The sequence below is a fragment of the Suncus etruscus genome, chromosome 18 (genome assembly GCF_024139225.1).
Source record: "Suncus etruscus isolate mSunEtr1 chromosome 18, mSunEtr1.pri.cur, whole genome shotgun sequence".
NCBI classification, from domain to species: domain Eukaryota; kingdom Metazoa; phylum Chordata; class Mammalia; order Eulipotyphla; family Soricidae; genus Suncus; species Suncus etruscus.
The window spans coordinates 29,741,337-29,755,270 of NC_064865.1; the positions used below are offsets into that span (position 1 = coordinate 29,741,337).

Consider the following 13,934-nt stretch of genomic DNA (forward strand, 5'->3'; position numbering starts at 1 on the left):
AGAAGTCACTCCTGGTAATGCTCAGGGATGCTGGTGGTTGAATTTGGGTTGGCTGCTTGCAAGCAAATGCCCTACCTGCTGCATTATCACTCCAGCCCCATATAAATCCTTCTAAAAGAAAAGACGCTTTGACTCTTTCTGAAAAACAGTTTAAGAGAAGTCCTGATAATAGCTTGTATCAAAGGAAGCCAGGGGCTGCAGTTTGCTGGCAAAGTGAAAAGCTAGAAGGGTATTTCTCAGAGCACTCTTTGCTCTCTAGTTTCTGGCTAAGAGCTGAGTAGAGCCCAAGTACCAGGATGAAGAGCAGTGGCCATCGCTCAGCCTGCTCCGACTTGAAATCTTAACTCTTTCCTCTGCCATCTTTTTCTTACCATCCATTGTCTTAGCTTACTTCTCTGTATCACAACATTCAGGACAATCAGAGAATAGTCTAAAGACTATTCTAATGCCACCAGATATAGAGAGTATATATGTAAAACACACATACATAATATATAGTTAGTGTATTATGAATTACACATGTATTAATATATAAAAATATACATCTTTAATTATAGTTACACGTAGTTAATGTATAGCACATATCACATATATGTGATAATATATGTTATATACTATGTAAATATAAAATAACAAGCTATGCTATTTGTGTATAAGTATTATAAAATTATACAATATATGACAGATGCATTATATCATATACCTAATAAAATATATTATATATCTAATATATAATGTATATGTATAATATATTATAATGCATATATTATGTATACAATATACCGTATTTTCCGGCGTATAAGACGAATTTTGAAACAAAAAAAAGTCAACCGAAAGTCGGGGGTCGTCTTATACGCTGAGTATATCTTGAAAAATGTTTCAATATGCCGCTAAACGAAAATTGTCTGAATATTGCCACAAAACGAATTTTCCAACTCAATTCTGCACCAATCACTGCAAGGCTGCTCGGACCGCCTCTCGAACTCAGCCAATCCAAGCAGGCTTTTGATGCATGCAAATTAGACAATGTTCTGAACCCGAATCTACACTGTCAAAAGCCTGCTCAGATTGGCCAGAGTCAGAGAGGAAGTCTATTGCAGTAGAACCTTTGAACCGTTGCTTGTTGTGATTGGCTCACTGTGGTACATACAGTTGCAGCACAGGAACGTTCTGTCTGATACAGCGAATATAGGCCTAAACCTATGTTTTAATTGAAAAAAATTAGGGGGTCGTCTTATACGCCGGAAAATACGGTAGATAGCAATATTCTACCCCTCCCATGATAGCTCAGAGTTCTTTCTTATTTTTTCTTTTTGGGCCACACCCGGTGATGCTAAGGGGCTACTCCTGGCTGTGTGCTCAGAAATCGCTCCTGGCTTGGTGGACTATATGGGACGTTGGGGGATCCAACCGCAATCCATCCTAGGTTAGTTCAGGCAAGGCAAACACCCTACCGCTTGCACCCTTGCTTTGGCCCCTTGGCTCAGAGTTCCTTGCTTGGACACAGGCCCAAACTGGGGAGCACCTGGGCTGGCTTTGGTCACACAGACCTCTGGTCTCTAGAAGCACAGATTTCTTCAGCCACCACCCTTCATTGGCTGCTCCTGGGAAACATAGCTCTTTCCCTGCTGCTTCCAGTCTTGGTTCATTGGTTTCTGGTTTTCAGCAGTGATTGGCTGAAAGAAAACACCTGGGTTAGTCTGTGAGCAGCTTCTTAAGCCTTGTTTTTCCTCTCCCCTCTTCTTAGAATTGCTCCACCTTCCATGACTTCATCTCTGATAGAGTCAACCTGAACCTGCATTCTTTTGCTTTGTTTTATTTGTGGATCAAATCCAGTGACGCATGGGTCTTCTCCCAGCTAGATGTCTGGGTATTTCAGGGTCTCAAGGGACTAAGCAGTGCTGCATAGTCTCAGGAGACTAAGTGAATCAATGATGGAACCTAGTTCTTCTCATGCAAGCCTGCACTCAGCCCTTTGAGCTTTCACAGTCCCTGTCTTTTGTGCCTTCCAGCCTCCTGTTTTCTGTTCCTTCCCTCACCCATCCCTTCCTCTAGCACAGACCTATTCTGGATAGCTCCTCAGCAACCAGAGAGGGGAGTTTGAATCTCTGACTTAAGGACTTGAGGTCCCCACCTAATCTGACCTGGCAGCAGAAATCAAGGAAGGCTAGCTAAAAGAACTCTGGAAACCAGCCTTGTATTCTCACCCCTACCTTAATTTTCACCCATCTCATTTCATTCGTGGCTACAGACTTCTCTTGCACCTGCTGGCCTACCAATTTTGCTGGCCCTTAATACAGAGTTATTGAGGTATTGGTGGTAGGAATGTTGCACTGGTGAAGGGGGGGGGTTCTTTTTATGACTGAAACCCAACTACAAACATGTTTGTAATCAAGGTGCTTAAATAAAGATATATTTTTAAAAAATACAGAGTTATTAGAAAGAAAGTTAGTTTAGTTGGATATCTGTGCTTCACGATGGATTCTCTGTTCCTTATATTAAACTGGGGACTTCTTCTGAACTCCTGATAGTTTTCTTTGCTTGCAGCATCTTGTGGGATATCTCTCCTAAAGGCAACAATTATAGAATTTTACCATCAGCTGCCTATCTTTGTAAAGTACTTCTTAGAGCAGTGGTCCTCAAACTATGGCCCGCGGGCCACATATTGTATTTGTATCTGTTTTGTTTCTTCATTGCAAAATAAGATATATGCAGTGTGCATAAGAATTCATTTATAAGTTTTGTTTCTACTATAGTCAGACCCTCCAATGGTCTGAGGGACAGTGAACTGGCCCCCTGTTTGAAAAGTTTTGAGGAACCCTGTCCTAGAGTCTCTCAAAGAAATTTCACATTCTTTAGTTTAACTCTGCCTCCCAAATATCCTACAAATTTGATAAAACTTTATTCCTTAACTCTGGCTAGCATAGAGAAAGGTAATAGAAAAATAGAAAGAAACTTTTGCTCTTACACGTTTTTATCATCTGGCAACACAGAACTCAGGATGATCCTCTGCTGTTTGTACTCAGGAAACCCAGTGATTTTTTTTTTGCCTCCCTGGTCATCTTTGGAATTAATAACCACGATCATAATGCTGTTTTTTTTTTCAGTGACTTTCCCCTACTCTCTGGCTTTTAAATGAAGTCCCAGTCCCCACCTGACACCTGAGTCATCCACAGTGTAACCTCACTTTACCTTTTCTGTCCTGTCTCACCACTAGGTGACATTACTCAAGATTTCATCATTTCCCCATCCTGCCTCACAGTGCTGCAGCCCTTGTTTTTTGCCTGGTCTTCTCAGCCCCAACTTTCTCTAACAAAAGCCTATCCTTCCAGACACCTTCAAAGTGGCCTTCTAGAGAAATCCTTTCCTGATATCCATCTGACTCTTCGTTTAGCTTTAAGCCTCCTTGGTACTTTGCTATTTTTTATTTCCTCTGGCTCTTACCTCAATGCACTTTGTATTATTATTATGTAATTGGCTTATCCTTCTACTAGGTTACGTATGAGTTCCTTGAAAGAAAGAACGATGTGTGTCTCATCTTCTCATTCTGTTCCTGTTCTTTGCTCAGGCTTATGCATAGGAGTTGAATGAGTGGAACTGCTGCAGCCAGAAAAGCAAGGGAGAACCGTACACATGGTACTGGATTGCCCCCCACGACACACACACACATTTAAAAGGAGCAGGAGGGAGGATTTATGGAGGGAAGGGATCAGAGAAAGTGTGGGCAACCCAAGCCAGGCACAAACTCCTCCATCTCTTTGCACATTGAGTTCTCCAAGCGACTCATTCAGAGAGCCTGCCTGCCTTTCAGCTCCTCCTATCTTCCCATTATTTCCTTTCCTACTAAGAAAATCACTCCAGTAGTCACAGAAGTCATTGCCTCCACTCTAGCTCATAGGCATTCAGCATTAATTTTTTTCCCTCTTCAGAATAAGTCTATTCATACCAAGTACATATTTGTTCTCTTGCTGTGACATTAGATAATCAATTCGTATGGAATAACAAAAGGATGTCTTAAGGCAAACAATAAGATGGTCGGATACATTTGCTTTATGTGGTCAGGGACATGATTTAATTAGCAGAAGGAGCTCTCCGGCTCAGAGTGGGAGGCAGAGATGTTTATTAAGATGTTTTCTTTTCTGTATTTTGTGGCCAGTAGGGCTATAAGACACACTGAGTGCCAGCCTAACCCCGTAGCACAGATGAGTTTTATTTGGGGGAACAGGGATGTAAGAACGTGCTTATATAGCTTCTTTGCACTATGTGCATATGTGTATGAGTGTGCATGATTTGGGGGGGGGTGTTTGCTTTGTCTCCAGGACACTATGCTACCATCTTCTTCAATGGATCATGTCTCATTGAGAGGAGCTGCAAGTTTCCCTGTTCACTCTTAGCAAATATTTTCTCTGGTGCCAGCAGAGAGATAGTTTTCATGGTTTTGTGTTGTAGCCTCATGCTTTTTTTTCACATAGGTGCGAATTATTCTATCAGTGGTTTTAGTAATATACTTGCTAACCCAATGTCTATATTAAAAAATAATAATTGAAGTGAAAATTGGGCTCCTTGAGAGTGGCAGTTTTCATTTAGCTATTTATCAATTTTAGTTCTCTTTTCTCTCCCTGATAGGTCTGGTTCAGTGAGAAGATGTTTGAACCGACATTCTGTTTTTATACTGGATATAAAATCCCCACATGCAAGACTTTGGACCAGTATTTTGAATACATCCAGTCTTTGCCTTCCCTAGATAACCCTGAAGTTTTTGGGCTTCACCCTAATGCTGATATCACGTAAGTGCCTGACATTTTTTAATTTGAAGGGGTCGTTTTTATTCAAGTCTGGCAAAGACTATGCATTTCATTTTCTCTCTTAATCTCTCTCCTTTACCTTCTTTATATTTTACTGTGAAAAATAGTGTCACTTCTTGTCTCCCAATTATAACTTTGTCATATCTTGGCCTGCTCTCTCCTCACTAAATCCTGGTGCTCCAGCATTTATGACAATGTAAAAGCTCTAATTTATGCATTGATTATTTCTTTTCTGTCATGTCATAAAAGCAGTTAGTATTGCTAGTATTGAGACTCTCCATTGGCAGGACAGTAGCTTCCCTCATCTTCTGCTTTTTATTTCAAAATTTTCATGCAACATAATAGTTATAATCTAAAAGTCAGGATAGAAGTGAGAGGAAGAGGAGTTGTATTTCTGCTCAGTCTCTTCTTTTATGGCCTCTTTCTCCTTAATTCCCCACTGGCATCCAAGAGTAATTCTGGAAACAGAAGCAATGCTGAGAGGAAAGTTAAGGGACCTGGATTAGAAAGAAGTCCTTGATCTGTCAACTCTGGAAAGGGGTGAAGAGTGAAGAAAAGAAATGCATCCATTTTCCTCATATTTTCTGAAGTCATGAAATTTTCCTATACATGGATGTACATGGAATCTATTATGCTGAGTGAAATAAGTCAGAGAGAGAGAGAAAGATGCAGAATGGTCTCACTCATCTATGGGTTTTAAGAAAAATGAAAGACATTCTTGCAATAATAACTTTCAGACACAAAAGAGAAAAGAGCTGGAAGTTCCAGCTCACCTCATGAAGCTCACCACAAACAGAGATGAGTTTAGTTAGAGAAATAACTACGTTTTGAACTATCCTAATAAAGAGAATGTATGAGGGAAGTAGAAAGCCTGTCTAGAGTACAGGCGGGGGTTGGGTGGGGAGGAGGGAGATTTGGGACATTGGTGATGGGAATGTTGCACTGGTGATGGGTGGTATTCTTTACATGACTGAAACCCAAACACAATCATGTATGTAATAAAGTTGTTTAAATAAAAAAATCGCATTAGTAAGAAAAAATCGCATTAAACATTCGCATACCCCGAGCAGTTCCGTTCGGGGTATGCAAATGTTTAATGCGATTTTTTGTGATGTTTTTTCTTACTAATGTGATTTTTTTATTGCGAATATTCGGTAAGCTAAAAAAAAAAAGAAATGCATCCATTTTCCTAGTATCTTCTCAAGTCCTTGAAATGGAGCTTGAGCCCTCATATCTATAAAGGACCCCCCCCCACCTGAAAACAAGATCATCAGCTCCCACAAAGAAAGCTTCTATAAACTGCCATTTGCCTCCATTGAGGAGCATCCACAACATTGGTCTCCAGGAAAGAAACTTCAGGAAATGGAAGAAACCCAGATTCCTCTGGCAGATTTGAAGCTGAAATAACAGAAAGTTCAGCATGTTTCTCTCTTCTCTTTGAAGCACAGCCACCACAGAAATCTTAATAATCTTCTGACAGGGTCTTATATTTTGATCCTTAACCCTTGTCAGGCTTTCCTGGGCACCTCTGTGTTCCCTTGTCATTCTCTCTCCTTGTACCCTTGGCACCAGACGGGCCTTTTTGGCTTTTCACCCACATTGATCCTATCTCCTCCCCGATTTTTCACTTTCTCATGCTGTCTTTCATTGCCAATGATGTGGTCAAGGTTTCAGAGAGGTGCAGAGGATAAGGTACTTGCCTTTTATGGCGTCTATTCCAAGTTTGATGTTCATCAAATATTTTCAGATATAATCCTTTTAGCACCACCAAGGGTTAAACCTGAACACAAAGCCAGGTTTAGCCCTTGAGCACTGCCAGAAGCCCTGGGCATAACACAGAAGACCCAAGAATGGCTAAGATGCTACTCTGATGTCATGATAGATTTATTATAGCTCTTTGGTGGCACCTCTGACTGTTCGTTGAAAAGGCTGTTGACTTAACTAGAGACAGAAAAGAATGGAATAAAAAAGATTTCTCAAGGATCTGTTGAGAACTTACAACATTATTTGAAAGAGAACACAGAGAAGCAGACTTTATTTAGATGACACTTATACTGCATGTCAAAGTCAAATATTGATGGTAGTCTACAGGTAATCTAAAACCTCAGGATGTCTGGGTGCCCATGCCCATTTCCCAGGGGTGCTCACTCTCCCAGGGTTCCCTTTTATTCGCATCATGAGTCACCTTTTTGCTTCTTTGGGTCTCTGTTAAATGCCACATTTTCTATGGCTTACCCTACTTAAAAATTGTAGTTCAGGGGCCAGAGAGATAACACCATGGATAAGGCCTACATCCAGCATGGGTTTAATTCCTGGCACCATATCTGGTACTTTGAAATGCACTGGGAATTATTCTGAGCGCAGAGCCAGGAATAAGGACTGAACACAGCTGCATGTGAAACCCCCCACCCCAAAAGAAAATTGCACTCCAGTCCTCAACCCCAGATTCTGCGCTTCTTAACTGCTTTGTCCTGTCACAATATCTTCATTAATACACTATATTTTTATTTGTTATCATGTATCTACTATCACAAACAGAAACTCCATTTTTTCACTACTAGACATCCCCTCTAGTGATAGCCAGTATACTTGGTGTTCAGGAAATATTTGTTTAATGAGTCAGTGATCCTAAATTTTTATTAATTTTTAAGAATATAATTATTGAGGTCACTCTGTAGAAAGATCATGAATTCATGGGAGTCGGTATAAAAATAGCCAAGAAGTGGTGTTTGGAAAAGGAAATGGGTCACCATAAAGGCTTCTGAATCTGTACTCAAGTCTTATCAAGAGCCATCGGGGTCATAAATGATGCTTCCTGGAGAACATGATGATCTGAGGTGTTAGAAGTTTCTGCCAAGAAAGATGCAAAAGGAATGGAAAGTGACTCCATCTGACTTCCTGGATCCTGAGCCTTCTTTACTGTGGTTCTTTCTGCTGCCTGTCCTCAAAAAAGAGAGTTGGAAAAGTCTAGGGAAGAGCAGCTAACATGACATGGAGACATGACAGAGACAAACTTTTGATTTAACCTTGATTCATTCTTTTGAACGAATACATTCAAATAATTGCAAGTATAGTGGACACCATAGAATCTTTAATTAGATATACTCACTATAAATATTTTGTTCTATTTTCTTTTCCTTTCTATGTTTTTATTTTTAGATAATTTTATATTTACAATTATGGACATCTATAACCACATTTATTTCTCCCTATCCATCGTGTGTGTGTGTGTGTGTGTGTGTGTGTGTGTGTGTCTAGTCTGAGTATGTATGTATAAAGATAGGAAAGGGACATTTTCTAAAACTTCTTGAGATAATGCTAATAATCCAGTTCCAGTTGTACATCTCAGTTTCCTTCCTTGTTCCCTATGTTATCTCCTGTGGTAACTCACTTCTAGTGGCAAATTTATTTGCAGTTTTTTGCCCTTCAAATATATTATATAGAGGGTATGCTGAGTGCTTTGTTCAAGTCACTCAGGTATCTTTGTGTGATTATGCTATCAGTTTGTACATAGGTACTTTCATTCCCTTTCATTTCTTTTAAAATTTTATGAAAGCACCATGAATAACAAAATTATTCATAGTTGGGTTTTAGACATACAATGTTTTAGCGCCAGTCAATCCCTCCATCATTGTATACTTCCTTCCACCAGGGTTCCCAAGTTACTCCCACCCACACCCACCTCCCCAGCCTGCCACTTTGACAGGTATATATTTTTTTATTTTTTGGGGGGGGCCACACCCAGCGGTGCTCAGGGGTTACTCCTGGCTGTCTGCTCAGAAATAGCTCCTGGCAGGCACGGGGGACCATATGGGACACTGGGATTCGAACCAACCACCTTTGGTCCTGGATCGGCTGCTTGCAAGGCAAACGCCACTGTGCTATCTCTCCGGGCCCAACAGGTATATTTTTAAGTTTGGTTGTTAAAGTCCCTGGTTTCAGTGTTTCTAACTACTTTGACATTTAACTATTTTCTAAATAGTTTGGACATTTAACTATACTGTACCTCTACATCATTAATATACTCATATCCCCTTAATCATTGCTTTCCATGGCTTCCCATCTATCATTCCCTTTAATTTTTATTATTTTGTTTTTTTCCCCCGGTCTCTGTTAGTGATTTTATATATGCAAAACTGGAAAGTGGCTCTAAAGTCATGACTACATAGTCAGACAGTCTTAAAGAATATCACAGGGGCCAGAGTGATAGTGCAGTGGTATGGCATTTGCCTTCCACTAGGCTAATCCAGGATGAACCTCAGTTCGATCCCCAGCATACCATATGGTACTCCAAGCCAGGAGTAACCCCTAAGCATCACTGAGTGTGGCCCCAAAACAAAACAAACAAACAAAAAAATTCTCCCAACTCATTTTCTCTTCCTGTTTCCTGTGGAGGTAACCAAGTGCATTCATGTCTGATTTATCATCCTTCCAATTTTTTTTGTTCTTAAACATATATGCATGTTTCTATTACCTCTTTTTTCTTATTCTAGTTGCCACTCTATATTTTCTTTATTTTGTGCTTTGCTTAGACTATAAATCACTTCACTGTCAATTCACTGACACGATGCTGTTACTTTTTAATACCTGTATGCTACTCTATCCTTTTTATGTATTACAATCTATTCATATATCCACCAGTAGATGAGCATTTAGGTTTTTTCCAGTAATTTTACTATCCCAAATAATCCTCAACTGATAATTTTATATTTGACTTTCCATATTTGAATTGTGCTTTCAGGGTGAATTGCTATAAGTGATATTGCTAGATCTAAAACTAGTCAATAGTTCTAAATATCCTTATAAAAGATGCAAATTTTATCTTCTTATGGAGACACATAAAATGCCTACTTGTTCACAGCATTATTGGCAAAAAAAAAAACCTTACAATTTTATGATCAAAGGCAACAGAACATGAGGAGTACCAGGGAGGTAAACTCACAGAACTGAGTTTACAAGGGAGGGGTGGAGGGTAGGAGGGGTTATTGGTGAAGGAAAAGTGACATTCTGGTGATAGGTGTGTTGTTGAAACAGTGTGTGCATGAAACCCTGTCATTAAGAGTATTGTAAATTATGGTGCATCAATAAAAATTTGGGTTGGAGGCAAATAAATATCATAAAAGTTTAGATTTTTCATCCATATGACAAGTTAGAAGTGATCTATTAGCAGAGTTTCAATTTATTTTTCTTCCTGTATTTTAAAAATGTTTGGACTTGGAGACCATTGTGGACACTCTTTTTTCCCCAAAAAGAGTGACAAAATCTTGTAATAAATATCTCACAACACTGAGTAATATCAGTACAAAATACAGGGTTTTTGCTTTACAGAGGAGAGTTATTTCTGTGAGAGACAGCTAGCCAGCCAGCCTGCAGTATCTTCTGATTTCTTCATTCTTAACTTTAATTTGGATTATTTTATTTTTATTTGATTTATTATTATATATTTATATACATTTATTTATTTGTTTTTATTTTATTTATTGTTTATTTAATTTGGATTATTATTTGCTTCAACCCACCACTGCTAATCTCTCCTTACAACTCTTGGTCCAGTTTTAATTCCTGCTCAGGCAGTAGATTTTATTTTTCTGTAGTCATACCTTTGGGAATTGTGACTGTGTGTGAGCTTTGATCTTGGAAATATCTGAAATATCTAGTAACAGGAATCTTAGCCTCACTCACTGTTCTAGCAGTCAAACCTGCCCTCCAACCCTTCGCTTTCCCCTTCTTTGCCACCAGGAGGCAGTAAGCAGTAACAGACAAGGCTTTCTGGCTAAGCACCCCAGGGGTCTGCCATCACCCTTTTTGCAAGGTACTACTCCCCAAGCTCAGTGTGAAATGAAAGGAGCAATCAAAGCTTCCTCTGTCACTTCTAGTCTGGTTGCTGTGGTAATAAAGACATTGGGAACAGGAGTCATTTAAGAGAGTTAGTCTGTCTAAAAAACTAGCATGTGGGTTTGGGAAGGACAGCAGGATGTACCTGATTGGATATAGAAGTGGGAAGGAGTCCAGGTGAGCAGTTTCAGTGCATCGAGGCAGAGATAACAGTTGAAGCCAGGAGAAAGAACTGACTCTATGCACTGACTAAATCTGTGTTAATGTTCTCTGTGAGAAGAGCCCTTACCAATGGATCTGAGAGTTCACACGGTTCAGCAGCACTCTTACCTCCCCATTGGCAAAATGGGGCAGGGGTGTGTGTGTGGTGTGCTGGGGAAAGTCTCTGGTTTGCAAAATATATAGTCTGAAGTTATCATCCATAAATTTGAGAGAGAAAAGGGAGATTTGGAGAAAGGAACCATAATGCCTTTCTTTCTTCAGTCCTTTCTTAAAGGAAGAATCCCTTTGAAAAGAAGGTCAGAACTAAAGCTGAATAAATGTCTTCAAAAAAGTAAAATCTCTCCCAAGAGCTTAGATACCTTAGTGGCAGAAACCATAAACATTCTTAGTTTATTCACATTTTTATTATCGAGATTTATAAGGTACCAAGGACTCTGCAAATTCAACTATTTCAATGTCAAAAACAGTTATTTATTTTCCCTCTTTTTTTCTCATTAGCGGTTATGCATATTTTGCTACCTTCTGAAATTTATCAAAAGTCTTATTACAACCTTTACATTCATTTCTTGCATGGAGAATCTAATTGTATTCCTTTTAGTATTAGCTGAAGCACCCGACTTTTTTTTTTTTTGAAATGTGTGCTCATTGGTATTTCATGAGTAAAATGCATATCAACCTAGGTGAGCTGAAATATGATGGTGCACTGATACCTCATTAGATAGTTAATTGTTTATTTGATAGACAATTCTGTTTTTTGATGGCTTTGCATATTGACCATCAAATAGAAATGAGTTTGGGCCTAGGCCATTTCCCCAACCACTCACCTGCAAGACTAACAGGAGCTTCTTCCTATATTTACCGCAAAGAGATGCTGCCTTCTAGAAGTAACCTGAAGCCAAAGCCCACAAAGATGCAAGTTTCCTTCTCCTAGACTCTTTCTTCATCTCAACATTAATAGGGACTGTTTCCCTGAAAGCTCTTGGGCTTTGGAAGCAAACAGAGATTGATGCAATTTTCTATTCCAGCTAGCTAACGAGGCTTCAGCCTTTTATGTCCTTGCAAACATAAAATCACATCGTGGACAAGGAAATGTCAGCAGGACAGCCCTGGCATTCTGTGCCTAATGAAATGTGTGGTGTGGAGGTACATTGAGGCATCGGTCCAGGAGAGCTTTTAGGGCTTCTTCCATGTTTTCAGGATTGTTTTCAGATCCTTCATAAAAAAATAAATAAATAAAATCACCCACCATGAAAGTGATTTCTTAGGTGAGATCTCCCACAGCAGCAGCCTCTCCATTAGCCCCCTCTCCACCCCCACCCCCGCCCCTGCTATTCCGGCAAGGGTAGGACAGTCATGTCTGTAATGATGCTGGCATAGGCCACAGTTGCAAGGTTTCTTTCAAAGCTCTGAACCTGAGATAAGCAGGTAAGAGCCCTAAATCCCAGAGAGAGAGAGCGCTTATCTCCCCCTTTTTATTTGTAGCTAACAATGGAAGTAAGAATGAATTCTGATTTCTTAGTATGAGTAGAAATGTATTATAGTTAGTTGCCTTCTCTTTAGCCTTAAGATACATTTAAATCTAACGATAAAAACAGTTTTTCTTCATCCTCAAATTACATCTCTTTTACTCTCCTGTACTTTGAGGAGCAAATATGCATTTACAGAAAGAGACAGAGGAGAGAGGGACAGAGAAAGAGAGATTTTCCTTTTCTATATATAGAAAACAAAGAACAATGATACTATGCTGTACCTTTGCCATAAGGAACATATAATTAAGTTTTTATGTTCTTTAAATATTAGAGAATTGTTTCTTTATTTGTTAAGTCTAATATAATGTGAGGCCAAGCCAATTGGCTTCAATCCAACAAACACTACTTATTGAAAGTTTATTCTCTTGCCAAGTTGGGTATACAAAGATTATTAAGGCAGAGTTCTGATCTGGGGAACTTATTACCTATTAGGGAAAATAAATGAAGGTGGGGCCGGGACAACAGTACAATGGGTAGGGCATTTGTTTTGCATATAGTTGACCCAGGTTCGAGCCCTAGAAACTTTCATGTCTCCCTAGTGCATCAAAAATGATTCTTGAGTGCAAACCAGGAGGAACCCTGAACACTGACAGATAGGGTAATACAATAGAGTAAATGATATTTAGCCAAACATCAAAATGTAGGAAGAAGATACAAAAGAAAAATGTTTGAGGAATTGGGGCTGGTGCAATAGCACAGCAGGTGTGTCTGTGGGGGCCATTTGTCTTGTATGCTGTTGACTCAGGTTCAATCCTCAGAACCCCATATGGTCCCCTGAGCCTGCTGGGAGTGATTTCTGAGCCTAAAGCCAGGATTAATCCCTGAGCACTGCCAGGTGTGGTCCAAAGCATAAAATGTTAAACCTTAACTACTACAAAGTTTTAAATATTTTTAAGCACCTTCCTTGCAAGCATGAAGCCTGGCAGCCCTATCAACAGTGATCCCTGACACCATAAAAGTTTAGCAGATTGTGTTCAAGTACACAACAAAAGGGGTGTGGTTTGTGGAAACCTTGGTCACTGTAGTGTCAGCAGACAAAATAAATAAGATGTTACATAAACGTTTTAATTAAAAACAAAGATATCTACAGATATTAAAAATAGGTCTCGGAAACCATGCATTGACATCAAGGAGATTGCCTCTGAAAATTCTAGGTCTTGCAGCAAAATAAAAGCATTGAAGTTGTTCAAGTAGATGGCACTAGGACCAACTTTGGTAGCAAGTAGGGATAAAGAAGATTGAAATCAACAAGATCGATTGGCATTTGGCTAGACACATCAAGGGGTTACCTCTAAAAATTCTAAGTTGTGCAGCAAAATAAAGGCATTGTTATTATTTAAAAAAGGCTGGACACAAAACAACTTTGATAATAGGTAGGGATAAGAAAACCAAAAACAACAAGTTTGATATCTGTTAGAGACACAGAGGACTCTAAGAATACATGGAAATACGGATATAGAGTTTACATCTAGGCTCTCCAGATGTCCAAAGGCACCTACCTACCTTTTCTCTGCTATGTTCATTCCCTCACATATTCCATTGC

General features: G+C 39.4%; 1 protein-coding gene across 1 annotated transcript in view; it reads left to right on the forward strand.

The window, feature by feature from the left end:
* Positions 1-13,934, forward strand: part of DNAH8 (dynein axonemal heavy chain 8) — a 406,635-nt gene that overhangs the window by 357,749 nt on the left and 34,952 nt on the right. The window contains 1 exon segment of the mRNA XM_049765310.1: positions 4,627-4,787. Within this exon segment, the coding sequence (XP_049621267.1) occupies positions 4,627-4,787 (161 nt within the window).